The sequence below is a fragment of the Pongo pygmaeus genome, chromosome 15 (genome assembly GCF_028885625.2).
Source record: "Pongo pygmaeus isolate AG05252 chromosome 15, NHGRI_mPonPyg2-v2.0_pri, whole genome shotgun sequence".
NCBI lineage: Eukaryota > Metazoa > Chordata > Mammalia > Primates > Hominidae > Pongo > Pongo pygmaeus.
This window is the reverse complement of record NC_072388.2, coordinates 60,137,365-60,158,776: the sequence shown is the minus strand read 5'-3', so window position 1 is coordinate 60,158,776 and position 21,412 is coordinate 60,137,365. Positions and strand designations below refer to the sequence as shown.

Below are 21,412 nucleotides of genomic sequence, written 5' to 3'. Positions count from 1 at the left end.
AGTAAAGAAGTGATCCTTCTCACTAAAACATGTCTCAAAGTCTCCCCCAAGGCCACTGCACACTGCCCAGTAAACACATGGGACAAATGCTCAGATTCAGGATTGCAAACTGAGGCCAGAGAAGGAGGCACAGAGGTGTGAAGTCAGAGGAAATTCAGACAACAGGGGATGTGGGACACTGGAGAACCCTGCTCTGTCTGAAGAGTTCAAGTTGGAAAACCTCAAAAGCATTATTTTATGCTGCATACAAAGCAAAACTGGTCTGCAGGCTGATTTCAGCCCATGGGCAGTCTGTAATCCCTGTCTAGAGAAAGACAGAGGCACAGACAGACAGACACAGCCAGCATGCAGTCCATATTCTGCATATCAGACAAAAGGTTCTATAAAGGCTGTACTTAAGTGTGACCTTCAAGCATTCAGAGAGACAAAGACCAAGAATGTAGGAATTAAAAGTCTCAAATGAGGACGTCCAACACCCGAGGAAGAGGCATGGAAAAAGTGACAGCTCCCAGATACATTTGAGCAGGGCCCTGAAGCTGTTCCTTTCACACTCTGGCTGAGTGTCCCCACCAGGTCCTAACTGAGGAGGGGCTGGAAGGGGACAGCAGAGTCCTACTGAATTGCCATTCCTTAATATGTTTAAGGAAATCAGTATGGTTCCCTCCCAGAGTTAAGCTTCAGTCTTTGTCGATGAATTCTTTCTGAAGTTCTAGGTTAGAACCCCTCCAAGCATTGTTATGTTCTCCTGTGCCTGGGTGGATCCCAAGGAACCATTAGATAAGATGGTGGTATTAGACATGCAGTCCCGCCTTCAGAATGGTAGGGTATTTAGACTTAATAATAAATGCATTATTCATTTTACAGAGACACCTGAACTCATCATCTGAGTATTAATTACTAAAATCCCTATAATCCTAAGATTTAGATAAACTAAATGGTCAGAGCATGAGAATAGTCTCTGATGAACAGAATGACCACTTTTAAATCAGTCCCTACTCTAACACCCCTCCTTGCTTAAAACTATCCTATTCCTGCCCACCATGTAAATGGCTGTTGTTCTCCCTTTCTGAGTAGCAGATACATCCCATAATACAAACTGTGCCATAAAAATCAGCCACGGATCAAAAAGTGAGATCTTGTAGTGGATGCAGGGGGTCATGAAATTGACTAATACACTACTCCAATCACAGCAAACCCCTGACAGAGTAAATCTCGGATGCTGAGTTCATCACCAACAATGAGGAGACCAACACCGGTGGAGCCATGCCTGTCTACTGGAAAAACTGATGAAATCTTCAAACCTTTTTGCAAAAATAACTCTGCTTGGACAATGCTGAGAAAGTCAGCGTGAAGTGGAAGCTGTTATCATGCTTTCAAATCAGTCAGAGAAATACATACTGAGTTATGTGATCCATTCGTGGTTCTAAGAATTAGCACACAGGTGCCACTGGAACCCAAACACTGATAAATATAAGATGAATGAAATTTCCTTTCACAATTGTTGTTGTCATTTTAAGAACAGTATTAATCAAACCTTTTTAAAGATATATACTACGAAAAAATTGTGGCTCCCATTTTAACTGGAACCACTTCCAATTGTCTTTTCCTGGTCTCAGTTACCCCACAAAAAAGGAAATGCCTGTAACTTGTCTCCAGTCTAACAGCTGATGGGCGGCAAAGCCAACATTCCCATCCTGATTTTATCACTTTCAAGCCTGGCTTGAGTCTCCACATTAGCACTGAGTGTTTGCAGACATTAACAAGGCCTGTAGCTGCTGAGTCTCATGTGCTCCCCTAACAATGCAAAAACTGTAACCTGATCCTTGTCACAGCATTTTAAAAGGTTCTTAAAAGAATACATTTGGGGTTTTTGTCAACTCTTAGAAGACTACACCAAAGTAATACACTCCCCTGTACATTTTTTTTTCCTGTATGTGTTTTTCAACTAGCAAATCTCCCAGCCACCAAAACTTTAATCAAATTAGGTATAATTTAGGACACAACAGGGGTATCCAAATTGGCCAACCACTGGAAGCAGCCAAGGTGCTTATCTGAATTCTGTTTCCTTGGCCTCTTCCCCAGAGATTCTTGAACCACAAGTTCAAGAACAGAAAATTTGGCCAGGCATGGTGGCACACACCTATAATCCCAGCACTCTGGGAGGCCAAGGGATGACAATCACCTGAGGTCAGGAGTTTGAGACCAGCCTGGCCAACATGGTGAAGCCCCATCTCTACTAAAAATACAAAAATTAGGTGGGCGTGGTGCTGCGTGCCTGTAATCCCAGCTACTCAGGAGGCTGAGGCAGCAGAATCGCTTGAACCCGGGAGGTGGAGGTTGCAGTGAGCTGAGATCATGCCACTACCCTCCAGCCTGGGTGACAAGAGTGAGACTCCGTCTCAAAAAAAAAAAAAGAACAGAAGATTCCAGCTGCGTCTAAATTTTCTGACTTTATTTTTGATGAGTGAGGTGCTCAAATAAGAGTAATTTCTTAATAACCCATAACTAGAACTGAATTACAGTTAATTATATTTAGCAGTGCATGGACTTGTTATAGATTTCCAGACAGTCAATTTGAACTTTTAATGCTTATTAAGCTGGGGATTGGCTCCTAATTTAGCTCAGAACAAAAAGAAACCATGAGGGAATTCACAGAACTGGAGAAAGTAGTTATCATGAATTTGGAATGGCTTCTGCATTAGCAAAATACATCAAGTCATAAATAGATGTGATGCTGTGCTCTTCAAGCCCCTAACCAAAGGGGAAAAGACATGCTCAGTGAGCCAAATGGTAAGCCAGCAGCAAGCATAAGTGAACATCACTTAAGTGACAAGGGTATGTTCTTGAAGAGGAAAGTGACATTAGCAGGGCACCAACAACCATGTGGGCACCTCCCCTGACCTCAAGGCCCAGCTACACTCCTCTCTCTGCTGCAACCCTTATAGTATTTGCACTTCCTGTTCCCCATCCCAACAGACAGACTCAAGGTCCACTCCCTCCCTTTCTTCAGACCTCTGGCTCAAATGATACCTCATCAGAGGGGCCTTCCCTGACCATGTGATTTGAACAAAACAGCATACACATAGGACCCATATCTGTCCCCTTACTCTGTTTTATTTTCTCCACAGCATGTACCACCTGTGGAGGTATACATTATGTTAACCTTTCTAATTGTTTATGTCTCCACATACACACCAAATTTTGAGTTCTGTGAGAATAAACCAGTGTCATTACTAAGTACATGCATACACACATGCATGAATATATACATCCATTACATAGTTTTCTACATAAATACTCTGTGGGTGGGTGGGTGGATGAATGGATGGATGGATGGATGGATGGATGGATCCACTAAACCTAAGTGGTGATAACATACAAGTATTGCTTGACCCAGGACATTTTGTAAACAAATGAAAATTCCTAGAGGAGGCAACTGATTTTCTCCAAAATCCTATGAGAACTAAGTTTCCACTTACAAAATCTAAAGTAGTCTCTTACATACACAAAGAATGTATCTGCAACCTCACGCCACTGTTGTCCATGCCCCACACTCCCCAACAACTTCATGCAGTGGGTTATCCACTGCTGACTTGAGACCAGAACACAACTCTCAGCCATCAGGATGAAAGAATGGTGCTGAAGACGAGTTTCATGGGAGAAGGGAAGAAGCAGGTCTTCCTACCTCCTACCTGTCCACTGACACAGGGTGTTATTAGGGAAAGCTTAAGAAAAGGGTTACCGACACAAGTGGCCTGGAAAACAAACTCTACGGTCTTGTTCATTTGAAACAAAGAGAGCAGAGAGATAAGGGGTTGCTGGAAATAAAATGGAAGTATAATGAAAATAGACACTGGAGCAGTTAACTTTTCTATCAAAAAATTAAATCATTCTTGTTTTACCCAAACCTCAGTTCCATAGAGAGAATACCACATCACTAAAATTTCAAGGAAAAAAACAATAAAGCTTGAAAAAAATTAACAAATGAGTCAACCTCTGTTTTTCAAGAACCTTGATTACAAACAGAGAATGCTAGTCAGTAAGCGAGTGCCATAGAAATGTGTCTCCTGAGGCTCTGTCCATGGATCTTGAGCTGTTTTTGAGGTTCAGCTTTTAGTGCTTACAGCACTGATCACTTGTTCAGAAGTATCGTGACTGCCTTGTTCTGCTCAAATCAAGCAAAGGTTTAGCATGAAGCTATCTGTAACAGGCAGCTCTAAAGTTAGAAACCACCACAGGCTTCTGAGTTGTTTTGGTGTCACTTCCTGACCTTATTTTTATGAGAACAGGCTTATAACAAAAACTGGCTGAAAAAGTACATTGCACAGCAGAAATAATCAGAAACAAAAAGAAAGTTTCAAAAAAATGACAATTCTGTTACCTGTATCACCTAATTGTATATATTTTTTCTGATTATAACATACACAAATATGTGTCAGTTCCTTCTCCCTGTGGTCATTAAAATTTAAAGCACTGGGCTTTTGAAAGAACGTAAGAAAAAAATAACCTAGAAATTGTAAAATTTTTTGGTCCAAGTACCCCTTTTAATGGATTCTATTGATATTTGTCAAATTAGAAATTTAAATGGAGACATTTAAAAATATTTATTCATTTATTAAAAACAACAATTCCATTACATGTTAGTATAAACATTTTAATAAAATATAACTACATTTTCAAACATCCCCCCCAAAGATGAAGGGAGTGGCATTATTTTACAATTTGCAAATCTCTTTAATGTCTGACTTAAAAGAAGACAGCTAGATTCTTTTTTTTTTTTTTTTTTGAGACAGAGTCTCGCTCTGTCACCAGGCTGGAGTGCAGTGGCGCGATCTTGGCTCACTGCAACCTCCGACTCCCTGGTTCAAGCTATTCTCCTGCCTCAGTCTCCTGAGTAGCTGGGATTACAGGCACACACCACCACACCCAGCTAATTTTTTTTGTATTTTTAGTAGAGACGGGGTTTCACCATGTTGGCCAGGATGGTCTCGATCTCCTGACCTCGTGATCTGCCCGCCTCGGCCTCCCAAAGTGCTGGGATTACAGGCGTGAGCCACTGCACCCAGCCTGACAGCTAGATTCTCACATCTGCTTCTGTATTCAATCCATTGTAATGTTGTTCTAGTTGAAGTACATGAATACAGTCCAGCCTCACACAGAGTAATTTAAAAATATAATTTTAACAGATTTTTCAGATAATTGCAGATATTCTTCTTTAATATCACACAGAATTAAACAAGGAGTAGTTTCTCAAAAGTTGGTTGCAGTATAAAACTGTATCAATGAACTTTTCATACTTTAATATACATTAGTCTACCTTACGCTTTCAAGAGATCCTTGACCCATACGTGATTTTATAACATCTCGTACTGGCCATAGTGAAAATACGTGTTCACTGAATCATTGGAAGTCATCTTCTAAATGTTGACATATCTCATAACACAGTTTTTAAAAATTACAATCGTTAATAACAACAAACTCATGAGAAACGAATAAGTACTGGGAAGTTGTCAAGCTCACAATGGTGGATATAAACTTTCCAAAATTCTAATTATGTTTTGAAGGCTCTAATTTTATCACTGGCACCAATGCAGTTGTTTTCCCTGAAGTAACAGGCGCAGTTCATTCGTTTTTTAGAAAATGTCTGAAAAATTTGCCAGTTCCATAGTATGGTTTGTCTGTCATTCTTTCAAAGTAAAAATGGTGTTCCATGCAAAAAGTGGCTAGCTGAGCTAACAACTCAATCACCCAAGTACTTTTCCTTGAAACACAACAGCATTTCAGTATGAAGCAGGAATGCTTTTAGCATATTTCCCATTTTGTCACACGGAATGTTACACAGATATATAGTCAAGGATTGACCTTTAATAACACGAATAATGTTTACTGTTCCATCAAAGACATTCTTAAGTGAAACTAGATTTCTTCCTCCTGCAACTACATGGCCATCAAGAATACAATGATGACTTTATAGTTTGGTGCCATGCTTTTACCCACCATTTCTCTTTTGCACCACTGGGGCAAATGTCAACACAGTGGGAAAAAAAAGGATGAATAAAATCTTCGTATTATAAGGAAAACAGTTTGGAACTGCAGACTTCCTGAAAATGTCTCTGGCACTCTCAGAAGTCTGCAGGATCACACTTTGAGAATGAATTTTAAAATTTCCAACAAAGCCACCACCTAATTTTTTCACTCATAGTCAGTCAAAATAAGAGAATGTCCGTACGGTGAAGCCAATGATGACTGGAGTATAAAAAGGCAAATAGAGCTATCATACCTATGCTGAACTCGCTGATTGTATTTTTATCTTCTGAGTTCTAGCTTAAGATGTACAGTAAGAGAACCTACTGACAACAAAACTTGAGCAAATCTTAAACTCAATCTGCCTAGAGCTTTCTGGCCCATCCATGCCTGATGCCTGAGAATGCTGCACCTTTCCTGGGTGAATGTTGGTCCTCCAGTTTAAGGAGGAGGAACTCAAGGGAAGCCTTGCAAGAAGACATCATCCCAAAAGACAAGACTCTCTGGAGGGTGGGATTATGCTATCCTGAGGACAGTTTTCCTCTAAGATGGAATAAAGAAAAAAACTAAAATGCTGCCCCCCCACCCCCAACTCCTCAGATAGCTGGATGGTGTAGAAAGATCTTGGACCTCAGCATTGCAATCTGAGCTTGTGTCTGGGCTCTGGCACTTACTATCCAGGAAAGACCATAACAAATTAGCGTCTCTGAGTCTGGTTCACCATTTGCATACTGAGAATTACAACAGCCTCAGAAATTTGTTATAGAGAGAAAATGGAATAATGTATAGCATGGTATGAACACATAGAGGTACTCAATTACTAGGTAAGAGGCTATCCTGCTACCAGAAAATAAAATGAGGGCTCCTATTGCTATTTGCTAAATTACAAGCCAACTCCAGTGTTTGGTCCTCAGAAGGCATTCAACAAATGAGCTAGATATTATGGAGAAGACGAGAGAGCATCTATGACAAGGGACAATTAGTCTCAATCCTTTAAAAACATCATTCATCCCTTTCCAGTTCCTATTCTCCCATTCCCTCAATTCCTTTCTTTCTCTCCTACCCTGTCTTCAACCTGATGGCCACAACAGCTTAGACCAGCAAAAAACAAACACAAAAACTAAAGTGGTCACTCATTCTTCAAGCTAATATGCCAAAAGAATAAATTTTTTTAAAGCTACATTTTAAAAAAATTATATCAACAACCTGTCACCAGGCTTGAAATCTGAGAAAGGAATGCTATAAATCAACTACCACCAGAAATCACTTTTTCTCTTTAAAAATGACATGCATCTGAAGTGTTGATACAGGGGGTAACTGTGGGCTGCAGCTTCAAAGCAGTAACACATGCTTCATCTGCCTTGCTGGTCCATGTGCCACATGACTTAGCAGAGAACATAATTATTTGTAAACCAGTGGGCTTGAGACAAGAAATGTGAGCTAAAAACTGAGGCAATGGGACAAAAAGAAAAAGATCAGACTCTTATTCTGCACCATTGTACACTGCCTTAGTAGAGAGAAAAAGCAGATGCCAAAATTCAAGTGACTTTCCATTGTCTCCCCAGGAGAAATGTATATCTTTTCCAAGTTATATATTAAATGTCTCAAATAAGGAACAATTCAAGCTTTTAGCAGAAGTAACAGGCCTTTTTTTTCTAAACAAGCTTCAAATTCACAAATAACAGTTTATTTGTCAGGGTTTTGTTTTTGAGGAAGTTTTTCTTCCCCAAAAACTGGTACAAAATAGAATACCTTTATGTTTGCCTTGGGAACTCTGGGGAAGAAACAAGTACACTAAGAACCTTTTTCTTACTATCTTTTTAAAGATACTTCTACCATTAATCCTTCTGATTCACTTTATTCTTTTAGGAAACTACCTTAAAATTAAACTTCGCAACTGCAAAATGTTATGTAATTGTTAGTAGGAGATAATCTACTTGTCATTCACTGTGAGTGAGAACTTTATGACGGAACAAAAGGAATTATCTTACTCACCTCTTCCTACCTGCAGTTTTTGACTCACAGCTTATTATTTATTTAGCACTTTAAAAAAGTCTTTCTGAAGCACAGTACTTCAGTCATTTAAAATTTTTAACTTACCTTTTCATAATACATAAAAACTGAGAATCATGGATAAAATATATACACTAAAAAACCCTCCAGCTTTAATTTGTAAGTGAAAAGAGGTAAAATGTTCAAGTTCAAGCATCATTTTGATGTCATAACCCAGATTCTGGTTTTTGTTTAAGAGGCAGATATTCTTGAAATTTGTCATTTTATTTTACTTTTTAACTTATTAATGAAAATTTCAAATACATGCAAAAGTAGAATGCTATAATAAACCACATGCAACATATAATCATCACCCAGCTTTAGTAAACAACTCATGGCTAATTGGGTTTCAATTCTATCCCATCTCCTCTGCCCACCTCCGCATTATTCTGAAGTAAAGCCCAGATGTCATATCACATCATCAGTAAATATTTTTAAGCGTATTTCTAATGGATGTTCTTTTTGTTTTAAGTAAGCACAATACCACAATCGCACCTAAATAACATCAATAATTCTGTAATATCCTCACAGATCCAGGCACGGTTTCCATTTCTTCACTTGCCTCCTGGGAGTTAATGTTTCTTTTATAATTTGTGTTTGAATTGGGACAAAACATGGCCCATATATTGCAAATGATTAATATGCCTTTCTCTTGTTATTTTGGTTCTATTTCCTTTACTTTTTTCTTCCAATGTTTGGTAGAAGAAACCAAGTCTCTTTTCCTGCAAAATTTTTCCACAGTCTGGATTTTCCTGATTACATCCCATGGTGTAACTTAAAATGCTCCTCTGTCCCCTGTATTTCCTCTTAACTGGTGGTTGGATCTGGAAGCCTGACTGGTTTAAGGCTTGATTTTTGGGCAAAACTACCTCTACTTTTTGGCAAGATCACGATGTTGTGTGGGCTTCCATCAGGAGACACATCATGTCTGGTTTTTTATTTGTGGGCCAACCATTTAAGTTTGTGGTTCCCTGAGTCCAAGCAAACTTCATTTACTGCAAACTATGTTCTCTTCAAATCGTAAAATCTTACACCATATTTCTTAGTAGCATAATAATCCAGCTACATCTTTTTGTCCTCACATAAGATGATGTCATACTTTAATTTCTTTCTGTTGTTTCTCTTCCAATTAAAGCAGTTATGAATTTAATGCATTTTCTTCAGTTTCCATTGTTTCAATCTATTCTTTTTTTTGCCACTCCACTCTTCCAGATAAAAATTAGTCCAATATAGTGACAATAATACACATGGCAACAATGATGGCATCTGAAGGCTGCATTAAAAATCCAGGGCTGTTTCATCACTATAATGAATTTCAATTTGATCAGACTTCAGATCCAGTTCTTAGCTCTAGGAAGGCTTAGTTAGAATAAAGATTGACATTAGGCAGCTTTTTCAAAATAATAAATCACTTCTACTTCTGCCTCAGTGCCTAGGGGAATTCTGCACAGATGGAGGGTGACACCTTTAACAAGATGAACCGTGGTGAGGGGTTTCTGATCCAGTTGATAATTTTATATGCCTTGAGCTCTGTGAGAGACTTCCACAAAGCAATGATTGTAAAAGAGTTTTTCTTGTTCTATCTAAGTTCAGTGAAGACCCCTCACTGTAGGTTTTGAGTATGTTCATCTGTTCTTTTTACCCCAGCATTAGGCATAAACCTGCACACAGCACACTGTATCATCAAACTTTGAAGAAACCACTGTTACCACCAATGCCAACATTACTTTTCAAAGCCTTTTGTGTTCTGTTCTTTCTTTTAACTTCATTATCAAACATTTTGGTGCCAATTTGGAAGACAGTAAACAATCTGGTGAAACAGTCCCTGGCATACAGCAAGCACTCAGATACTATTTCACAAGTAATATCTTAGCAAAATGGGTGTTCATTAAGTAAACCTTCAGCATAGTTTGGTTGGTTTGATAAATTATAATTCATGAGCCAAAGTACTTAAATGTTGATGCTCCACAGAGTTCTGCTGCTGGTCAGCCTTGGTTTTCTTGCTAAATCTTCTCATTGGGCTTCTTTATCCACGTGCCTGTCTTCCACCTGGCACCTGGAGCTACATCTCAGACCCAGGCATCTTGCCAAACTCCGGAATCTTATTTCCAATTTCTCCCAGACACTGCAACTTAGATTTCCCACAAGCACCCCAAACTCCACTTGTCCAAAGCTGGATTCATCATCTTCTCCCAGTTTCTACCCTGGTAAATGACTCTGAGGCACCATCTGAGCATCATCTGAGACTCCTCTTTCTTCATCCCCCACATCCAGTGGATTGCTAATTCCTATTGATTTTACTACACAGACATCTCTCAAAGCTGTCCCCCTCCTCTCCACCCCTACATATTCCAACCTAATTCAGGCCCTAATAATCTTGCCCTGAGACAACCTTTCAAGTCTCTATAATGGTTCTCCACACCTTAGATCTAGTCTTATCAACTAACACCCCTTCCCCACCCTTGAACTTACTGCCACCAAATCAGATCTCTGCTTAAAACCCTTCACTGGTATCTTATCATTTCTATTAGCCTAGAAGTGGTGTGAACATGCAATTTATTGTCTGACCTGGCACCCTTTTGAAAGTGAACAGTGGCACTGTTGTATAATTATTCTGGTGTAACCAACAAACTGAGCCTGTCCTGGGCAAGCCCACACATAAGCCCTCCGAAATCTCTGGCCACATCCCCCCATCCCACTCCCCAATCTTCAGCACCTCCACACCTCCGACCTTTAGCACCTCCACACTCCTTTTCGTTTCTTGTACAAACTGTCTCCCTCTCTTGAACTCTGTTCCCCTCTAGGCACAGTCCTATTTATCATTCAGACTTGCTTTAAACATCATCTCCCCGGAAACACTTTCTCTAAACCCTCCTGGCCAAATTGATTACATAGTCCCATGTGCCAACACTATGCACTGGGCTTATTCCTGCCATGGGACCTGGCTCCCTGTATTGCGTATATAATATGTATCTGCCTTCCCTCCTATGAGCTCCTGTGAGAGTGTCTATGTCTTGTTCATCTTTATCTCTCCAGCATCTATGATGTGATTACAGGTCTGCACCCAGCAGGTTTTTCTCATGTCATTTCTCAATCATGTCTTACATTTAACAAAATAGTTTTGCCTGAGCTAATTCAGTATAATTAATGAAAAATTAAAAAATGAGACAGAATGAGGTAAGTAGCAGTCAGTAGCCCCAATACCAGTCCTGTATATCACAGACCACAGTCCAATCTAAGTAATTTTTTTTAAAGGAGAGCTTTGAGACTATAGAATCTGAGCTTATGGCAGAACCCGCATAGGAGATCATGAAAACAGGCATGGAGATAAGCCAACATTATGCTAGTCACTGTCCATGAAATTCTTGAGGCTTCTTGTATAAAATAAAGTATTTTCTTTTCTTTTTTTTTTTTTTTTCTGAAAGAAGGTTTCACTCTGTCACCCAAGCTGGAGTGCAGTGGCACGATCTCAGCTCACTGCAACCTCCACTTCCCAGGCTCAGGCAATCCTCCCACCTCAGCCTCCCGAGTAGCTGAGACTACAAGTGTGCACCACCACACCTGATTAATTTTTGTATTTTTTGTAGAGATGGTGTTTCACCATGTTGCCCAGGCTGGTCTCAAACTCCTGAGCTCAAGCGATCTGCCTGCCTCAGCCTCCCAAAGTGCTGGGATTACAGGTGTTAGACACCACGCCTGGTCATAAAGTCAATGTTAAGATAAAACAAACCTGCTGAGTATACAAGATGGTCCCAGGGCAGGGGTAGGGGAAATGACTGGTATCTCCTTGCTGTGACAATAGGAACATGGAAATGAAAATCCCACTAACATACCTTCATATAGTACTTTATAGTTTGCAAAGCACTTCCCCATATATTATATCATCTGACCTTGAAGACAACTGTGTGAGACAGACTGAGGATCAGCCAACATTTCCTGAACTTTGACAGTGCCTCCAGGATCCCAGGACAATGCCCTTTTCACAGTCCAAAACACACTGGGCAGGCCTGACCTTATGCTGCTTTTCCATGAAGGCTTTCAGCATCCAAGATGGGAACCAGAGCTCCAAATGTTGCACCAGCCAACCTGTCATATTATGGCTGGGCATAATCTAAGGTGGCTTCCAGGAGCGAGGCCAAACTAGTGACATGCTCGCAGTGCCAGGTCCAGGTTACTGCCACAGCTGTGGCAGGCACATGGGGGGGTGGGGGGGCTCCATTTCCTTCTTACTTAACACAAACAGACAGGCAGCCATCACGTCCTCTCCATGTGACAAGGGAGCTGTGTTTTAAAGGCAGCAGCAACGTGCAAGCTCAAGCTGAGGCCCAGTCTAGGAGCCAAACTGAAAAAGCAATGCATGCACAGAGACACAGAGAGCAGATCTGGGGTTCCTAAAATATACCTCACCCATAGATTTCAATATTAAAATTTCAGCATTAAAAGTCTATTTCTCATGGATAAAGCAGCTCTTCCAGCATCTTTTAAAATATGCAAACACACCTAAGAGGAATAGAGTACTATGACATCAATCTCTATCACTGTAGTGTGAATTAGCCTATGAATTCACTGTCTTCCTTATCAGCAACTCTTTCTGGACAGGGACCACTGGGCTTCTTGCTGCAGTAAGAGACAACTGTAGGCAGAGAGAAAGGACTAGCTTAAAGCAAAGATGGAATTACCAAAGATAAACTCAACTCACCTCACAATTTTACCCAGGGTCAGCTCTGAAAGAAACAATTGCAATGACCTAGTAAGAACTCACCTCCAGTATGACTTACCATTTCATTCTTATTATCACTGAAACTAAGAAACAATGAGAACAACCAGATGTATTTGGTGAGCATTTAGTCCTAGAGTGTTGGCACGGCTCTAAAAAAGTCACGTAATGATTATGGCACAATCAGACCTGGTCTAACATGCATTGCTTTACTTTGCTGGTCCCTTGTAACTTAATGCAGAGAGTTGATTCAGCTCGAATAAGAGAGAATCTTACCCGCTCCTCCTCCTGGCCTCTTTCTCACTGTTGTGTTTCTTTCTACCACAGCTGATCCATGTCCTACGTGCATGATGAGAATATTTTATCAACAATCTTCCATAATACTACATTCATTTTATTTGACTAGGCTAGGAACAGACTCATTTTTCTCTGTACATAAAAGATACCAAGCAAAGCAAAAAGACCTTAGAGCAGGCAGAACACCCCCCCAAACTGTAAACTGAACAGTTTTTTTTTATGTCAAGTATTCCAGGTTTCTGCTAAATCCAGGTTTGTGCAAAAAGACAAGATTTAATAATGGAGACAATATATTGAAAAACTTTAACATTAAAATAATTCACCCATATGAATGGGAATGATTGGCTGAAAGGAGTGGAGAAAACTATTTCTCAAAGAAAGTGTAACCAATTTTGCAAAATGCCAATACCAAAAATACAAACAATTAAGCCACATGCTTAAAAATCTTCATGAGGTTTTAGTAATGGTGAAGTAGCTTGATATGGACCACCCCTCCCATCAAACAAAAAATACCTGGAAAATATATTTTAAACAACTAGTTGATGATGTGAGAGAACAACCAAAAACACACACAAACTAGAGAGAATCTGACACACGAAGGAGGGAAACCGCATTAGGTGAGACCCACATTTGTAGGGCTTTTCTCCAGATTATTCCCCAGGTTGTGCAGGGTTGGGTAAATAGAACTCAATATGGAACCACAGTTTTATTGGCTTGAAAACAGAATTGACAAAATTCAAGACTACCAGATGACTGGATATTGAAGAGAAAAAACCTGGAAAGATGGGGCCATTCAGAAAGAATAACCTCCACATATGTAAACTCTTCAAGTCCTCACATCTTCCTAAACTGTGCATGTGCAAGGGAAACTCTAAGAGGTCCAGACAGGAGCAAGAGCTAGGATGCTGAAAGATAGGAACTGAGATTTCAGCTGTTTCCCACCCATAGGAGAAAGAGTTAGAAGCTTGAGTGCCATAAAATTAATGGGCTTAAAACACCTTGGGATTTCTACTGAAACCTCACACTGGCTATGCCTTACGAGCAAAGACCATGTCCACGGACTACAGAATTGACTAATTTGACTACAGATGGGTTTAAAGATACTCAAGATTGTTAAGATGTTAACTCCCCTCAAACTGATCTATAGATCCAACGCAATTTCAATTCAAAATACAGCAGGATTTTGTCTGGAAATATATAAGCTGACTCTAAAACTGACATCAAATTGCAAAATACTGAGAATAGCTAAAATAACCTTAAACATACAAAAAAGAACGAAGTTGGAGGGCTCATACTATGTAACCATAAGACTCACTATAAAGCAACAGTAATGAGACAGTGTAATACTGGCATAATGTAGAGAAAAGAAAGAGAGATCAGATGGACAAATAGATCAACAGGACAGAACAGATAATCCAGAAACAGACCCACATTATATGGTCAATTGATTTTCAACAAAGGTTCCAGGGTGATTCAAGGGGCCGGGGGAGACTTTTAATAAATGGTGCTAGAACAACTGCATTCGTGTATTGAAAAAAAAAAAGTTTCAACTCCTCTGTAACATCACACACAAATATCAATTTAAGAAGGCACACAGACCTAAACATAAAACCTAAAACTATTTGCTTCTTAAAAAAAAACAAAAAAACAGGAGAATATCTTTGTGACCCTATGACAGAGAGATCTCTTAAGACATAAAACATATGAACTACAAAAGATGAGATTAATAAATTGAACTTCATAGAAATTTAAAACTTTTGCTCAAAGACACCATTAAGAAAATGAAAAGGCAAGCCAAAGACTGGGAAAAAGTAATCACAATACCTATTTCTCACAAAGGACTCATATCCAGAAAACAAAGAACTCCTCTAAATCAATAATAAAAAGACAAATCCAATTTTAGAAAACAGGACAAAAGACTGGAAATGGAAATTATCAAATAAACAAACAAATGGCCAATAAGCATGTGAGAAAGTACTCACCATCAGGGAAATGCAAATTTACCCACAGGATATAATTTCATACCCACTAGAATGCCTACGATGAAAAGCAATGGCCATAGAAAGTGTTAATGAGGATATGAAGTAATTGGAACTCTCATACGTTGCTGGTGGGAGTGTAATAAAACCACTCTGGAAACCATTTGGAAGTTTCTTCTGAAGTTACACATACACCTACTTTATTACCCAGCAATTCCACTCCTATATAATCACCCAAGATAAATGGAAGTGTTATGTCCAGAAAAATTTATGTGTAAGAAGGTTAATAAAAGCATTATTCATACTAGACAACAATAGGAAAAACCCCAAAAGTCTACCAAGAGGAGAATGGGTAAACAAATGGATGCTACATTTATATAATGGGATACTACTCAGATATAAAATGAAAAAAATACTGGTATACACAATGATATGAATCTTCTAGAAACTATGCTGAGTGAAAGAAACCAGACATGAAAGAGAATACGCTGTATAATTCCATGTATATGAACTTCTAGAGTAGGTAAAACTAACCTGTGGTGAAATAAAGCACTTTACGTATTGCCTTTGGGAGCAGGGGATTGAAAAGGGGTACAAGGAAATGTTCACAATAATGGAAATGTCCTGTATCTTGGATTGGGGTCCTGGTTATGCAGTTGTATGCATTTGTCAAAAATCAAATTGTTCACTTCTGATCTATCATTTCACCCCAATATAAATTTTACCTCAATTAAAAAAAAAATATTGCATGGGGGAGTGGGGAGTATGGTAGCCAGAGATGAAAAACAGAATCCCTTACAGGTCACAAATAAGATAGAGATTATAAAGAAGATAACTGGATCCCTAAATTTCTTTCATAGACATTCACGGGCAAACTAAAAGGTTGGCACAAAACCAAAGACATAAAGTAGAGTTCTACGGTCATGAACCAAAAAGACGCAAAAACTATTCAGCTACAATGACACTGGCTAAAAACAAAAACTCATTGAGTGTGTTAAATGAAACGTGAGATTGCCAGATTTAGCAAATATATTTAATTTGGCAACCTGAACCAACAGACCACTGGGCAACAAAATACCAGCCAGCCCAACTTACGAAAGTGATTTTTTTAAGCATCTCTTACAACATGCTCTTTTTTATAATTTCCGTGATAGAAATTCCTACTGAGTATAAACCAAGATTACATATATTCTGGAAACTACCCAAAACTCATTCTTACCTTCAGTGAAACTCCCGGTAAGGGTTATTACCACAAATACTTTCCCCTCTGGCTCGAGATCCACCTAGAAAGAGAAAAAAAAAATGTATATTATATGTTAGTATTAAAATATTTTTGTGGGCCTTAATTCATCACAGAGAGGCCTAATGTGTAAATCACAGCCACAAATCAAATAAATCTAAGTCTTCCATTAAATAGCAGAGTGGCAGGGAAACAAGTGAAAGCTCAAAAAACTGTAAAGACTGAAAAGCAAATCTAAAAGAAACCACATTTTATCAGTTTCCTTCCTCTTGAATTTTATTCTCTCCCATTTTTGGCTTGTCATAATATAGACAGGCACATCCACATACTTGGTAATTGTTTTTGAGACCTCGATATCTTATGCATATGGCTTATAAGAGCAGCATTTTGCTAAACCACATGGGAAGAATATGAAATAGAGAAATAATGGCAACATACAAGGTAATGAACACATGTGGCTTGGTCAACTGCAAATCTTTAGTTTTATGGAGTAAAAAGTATAAAGAGTCTCTGCTACATATTTCCACTGAAGTCTAGTCAATCTTAAGGAAGCACTGGGGAAGGAAGTTTAGGAGCCTTGCATTCACTACTCTTTTTTTTTTTTTTTTTTTTTTTTTTTGAGAGAGAGGTAGTTTCACTTTGTTGCCCAGGCTGAATTGCAGTGGCACCATCTCAGCTCACTGCAACCTCCATCTTCTAGGTTCAAGCAATTCTCCTGCCTCAGTCTCCTGAGTAGCTGGGATTACAGGCATGTGCCACCACATCTGATCAGTTTTTGTATTTTTTAGTAGAGATGGGGTTTCACTATGTTGGCCAGGCCAGTCTCGAACTCCTGACTTCAAATGATCCTCCCGCCTCAGCCTCCCAAAGTGCTGGGATTACAGGCGTGAGACACTGTGTCGGACTGCTACTCTTGATTAGTCATGGGAGTATCAACATACCTTGAAGTTACCTATCAGCTGAAATATCAAGACATGCATTCTGCAAGCAATGCAGCTTGAAGTCTTTTCATATGGTGTCATCCTCTGCATACAGTCCAGTTTCCTAAAGACCCCATACAGCATGGCGCCCAGGATGAACAGCACCCTCTGGCTCTGTTCTGATCACTACTAGCTTAGGTGGGCGGACTCCCCTCTTCCTACCGGATGCTAACTTCACTATCCATGAACACCTCTAAGCCTTGCATTGTGAGGCTCTTGTGGACTCAAATACATGAATTTACAATTGTCCTTAAATAAATCTTTTCAGATTCTGCCCATGGCTCCATTTTTATTTTATTTTTCTCTTTCTTTGGCTGTGGCTCCATTTTTGCCTTTGACCTTTCATCTGAAGAGAAGCCTGGCATATAGAGAAGCTTGAGTAGAGATACGAATGACCATTTTTGGTCAAATATTAAATTTAAATAAGCAGCAAATAAGTCACATGGTACAGTGGAAAGAGCCCCTACTAGACCAGGCCAAGAACTCTAGTCTGATTCTGTCACAGCTGGTTCTGGACCCTGGGCAAGGTCCTTTACCACACTGAGCCTCACTGTTCCAATCTGAAAAGTCCATGGCATCATTATTTGGCATTTTTTCTCTTTTCTTTTTTTTTTTTTTTTTTTTGAGACAGGGTCTCACTGTCTCCCAGGCTGGAGTGCAGTGGCACAATCATAGCTCACTGCAGTCTTGAAATCCCAGCCTCAAGCGATCCTCCTACCTCAGCCTCCCAAGGAGCTAGGACTATAGGCATGTGCCACCATAACCAGCTTGCCTGCTTGCTTATCTAGGTATGTATGTATGTATGTATGTATGTATGTATGTATGTATGTAGAGACAAGGTCTCACTATGTTGCCCAGTCTCAAACTCTTAGGCTCAAGCAATCCTCCCACCTCAGCCTCTCAAAGCACTGGGATTACAGGTGTGAGCCACTGTGCCTGGCGTTGGCCTAGCGTTTCTAACATAGCCTCCACATATGATCTCAAAGATTATTATTTGTTTTAAAGACAGAGTCTCCCTCTGTCACCCAGGCTGGACTGCAATGATGCGATCATGACTCACTGTAGCCTCGACCTCCCGGGCTCAAGTGATCTTCCTGCCTCAGCCTCCCAAGTAGCTGGGACCACAGGCACATGCCATCATGCCTGGGTTAGAGAGTCATGTTGCCCAGACTGGTCTCGAACTCGTGAGACCAGGCAATCCACCCGCCTCGGCCTCCCAGAGTGCTGGGATTACAGGCGAAAGCCACCATGCCCAGCCAATCTCAAAGATTCTTGACAGTACTATTTACTTTTTTGTTGTTTATTGTATCTACCCATGACAAAGCCCCCAAAAATGCACTGGACTTACCCTAGGTCACCACCACACCCTGATTATATACTTTTTCAAAATAAAAGATGCCGGCTTTGTTCAGATTCAGAAAGCTTAACCTGTATAACAACCTATTCTTACAACCCTCCCTTTCTCTGCATAAAACCTGTTACCAATTGGTTACCACACTATAAATCACCTCCCTGTTCAAATCAGCTACTTGCATCATGACTACTGTTAACAATACCCTCTTAACTATCTTAATACCACTTGTGAACCTTTATAGAACAGCTCTGAAAATAGAGCTCTCTAGAGAGATGACTAAACAGGATATCAGCCTCTAATTGTCTCCACTCTCTGCCTTGACTTGTTTCAAGTCAAAAATACGTTATTTTTAAAAGCCACTCCCTCATCTTCAATATAAAGGCCTGCCAGAGAATACATACATACACATACATTCGGCCTCACAACATAAACTACCGCTGGCACAGGCACAGTTGCTGCCCGGCCGCCTCCGCCATCCTGCAGCCCACAGCCAGCCCGTAAACTCCCTTCAACACTTCCCTGAGGGCCCACAAAGGCCCTTCCACCCCAAGATGGGTCAGGAGCTACTCTGACAGACAGCAGGAGATTCCACCAGTTAGAAGCAGGAGCTCTCACAAGTAGAACAGGTTTCCTTCCGCATTTTTGACCCATGTCACCCATTGTGGTGGAAAAGCTGTATTTAAACACGGTCTTCAAGTGTTGTCCACCTAAGGCAGATGTGGTAAGACACTGGACCTTAGAACAGGGTTTTACAAACTGCAGGTTGAAACTTTTTAGAGAGACATGAAAGCAACTTAGTGGGTTGCACACAATGGGGATTTCTTTCTTTTTTTTTCTTTTTGAGACAGAGTCTCGCTCTGTCACCCAGGCTGGTGTGCAGTAGCACCATCTCGGCTCACTGCAACCTCCGCCTCCGGGGTTCAAGTGATTCTCCTGCCTCAGCCTCCCACATAGCTGGGACTACAGGCACACGCCACCACACCTGGCTAATTTTTGTAATTTTAGTAGAGATGGGGTTTCGCCATGTTGGCTAGGCTGGTCTCAAACTTCTGACCTCAGGAGATCTGTCCACCTCAGCCTCCCAAAGTGCTGGGATTACAGGCGTGAGCCACCACACCCAGCCCACAATAGGGATTTCAAAGTAGAATAAAAATAGAACAGAAAATATGAACATGCTACAGGTAGTAAGGAAAAGCACTGTTTCATGCAACTTTTGTGTGTAGTTTTGTATACATATAAAAGGGCACACTAGGTTTAAATGTAAAGATGTATTCCTTACTGTGTCACAGAGAAACGGTTTGAAAAATATGGCTTTAAAGGTTATTCGTTCCTTCTATACACTGCTGATGGGCTGTTATCATTTATTCACCGTAGTTGCTTAGATACCCCCCAGTGACAACCAACTCACTACCTTAACAGCTGGCCTATTTCATTCCTATACAACATAGACAGATGTTTCTCTATGAATACAAATGCAGCAAGACCAATAATTTCCACTCATTTACCTTAGTTTCGCCCTCTACAGCTCCAGTGGACACTGTCTCTAGCTAGTACATCCATCCCAGCTTCTGGGAATAACACGAGCTTTATTTGAGAACTACCCCTCCCTCACATGTAGTCCAAATGGCTCATCTGGGATTCTGCCCCTAACTCCAGAGTGGACATGTGACCAAGCCTAGCAGATTAGAGCACTGACTGAACTCTGCACAGCTGGCCTGGGGCAGGCACATTCCTTCTCTCTGGCTATCAGTGCAATGACAACTCCCTACCCGGTATCAGCATCTACTGGTTCAGGTTTGAGCACAAAAATCCAAGTAGGTCCAACTAGGAATCCTGGATCTACAAGGAAGGGATAAGATCTCGCTTCTGCTAAACTTCAGTCTCGAAGGACACAAACTTGGGAGTGTCTGGCACCTGTGTTGTCCCCCCACTGAGCTACAGAATGAAGCCAACAAAGAGGGGATAGCTGAGGGACAGAAAGAGAACAGCTCTTCGTAACATCATTTAAACCCTTAGATCAAGCCTTGCTTGATTCTTTGGGATTTTTTTTGTTATTTGAGCCTATAAATTCCTTTTGTCTTAGCCAGTTTGAGTGGGGGTTTCTCTCACTTGCACTCAAAAAACATATTCAAATTGTCAGCCAAAGAGAATAGGTCAAATATTTGACAACAATTATCACATCCCTCTATGCCTTCTAACATTCATGCTATCCCCTGCAGTCTGCCTCCCTGCCTCCCACCAGCACTGAAACAGCTCCAGCAACTTTCATGACGTCCTACTGTCAGATACAAAGATGTGTCTGTCTTCATCTCAGTTGATCTCTCTGCCGCATCTGATCTTGACATCTTCTTCTTCATGAATCTCTCATTCCTTACTTCCAGGACACCACCCTTTCCTGGCCCTCCTCGCACTCCTGAGCCCTGTATTTACCCATAGGCCACGCCAGAAGCCCAGCTCCTCAGCAGGTACATTCAGTCACTCTCAGATCCCAACACATCCACTCTCGAAGTCTCTCCTGGATCCACCCCTGCTCCACTCCTACTGCCGTGGTTCATCTGGCCTCCCTGAATGGGCTTCTAGCTGCCTTTTATCTCCAGACTACTGTCCTTCAGCTGCTGCCAGTGACACGTTTCAAAAATTAAAATCTGACCATGTGGCTTCCTAACTTAGAAATCGTCAGTGTTTCCTCTCCTGTCCATGATAAGGTCCAAATTCTTTAGCACAGCACATGGCCCTAGACACTATACCCCTTCCTACCTTTCAGCCTAA

The 21,412-nt window shown here is 40.5% G+C and overlaps 1 protein-coding gene across 1 annotated transcript in view; it reads right to left on the bottom strand.

The window, feature by feature from the left end:
* The window catches only part of PRKCH (protein kinase C eta), a 228,023-nt gene that overhangs the window by 141,863 nt on the left and 64,748 nt on the right, over positions 1-21,412 (bottom strand). The window contains exon 2 of the mRNA XM_054449890.2: positions 16,289-16,352. Within this exon, the coding sequence (XP_054305865.1) occupies positions 16,289-16,352 (64 nt within the window). The remainder of the gene's footprint in view (positions 1-16,288; positions 16,353-21,412) is intronic.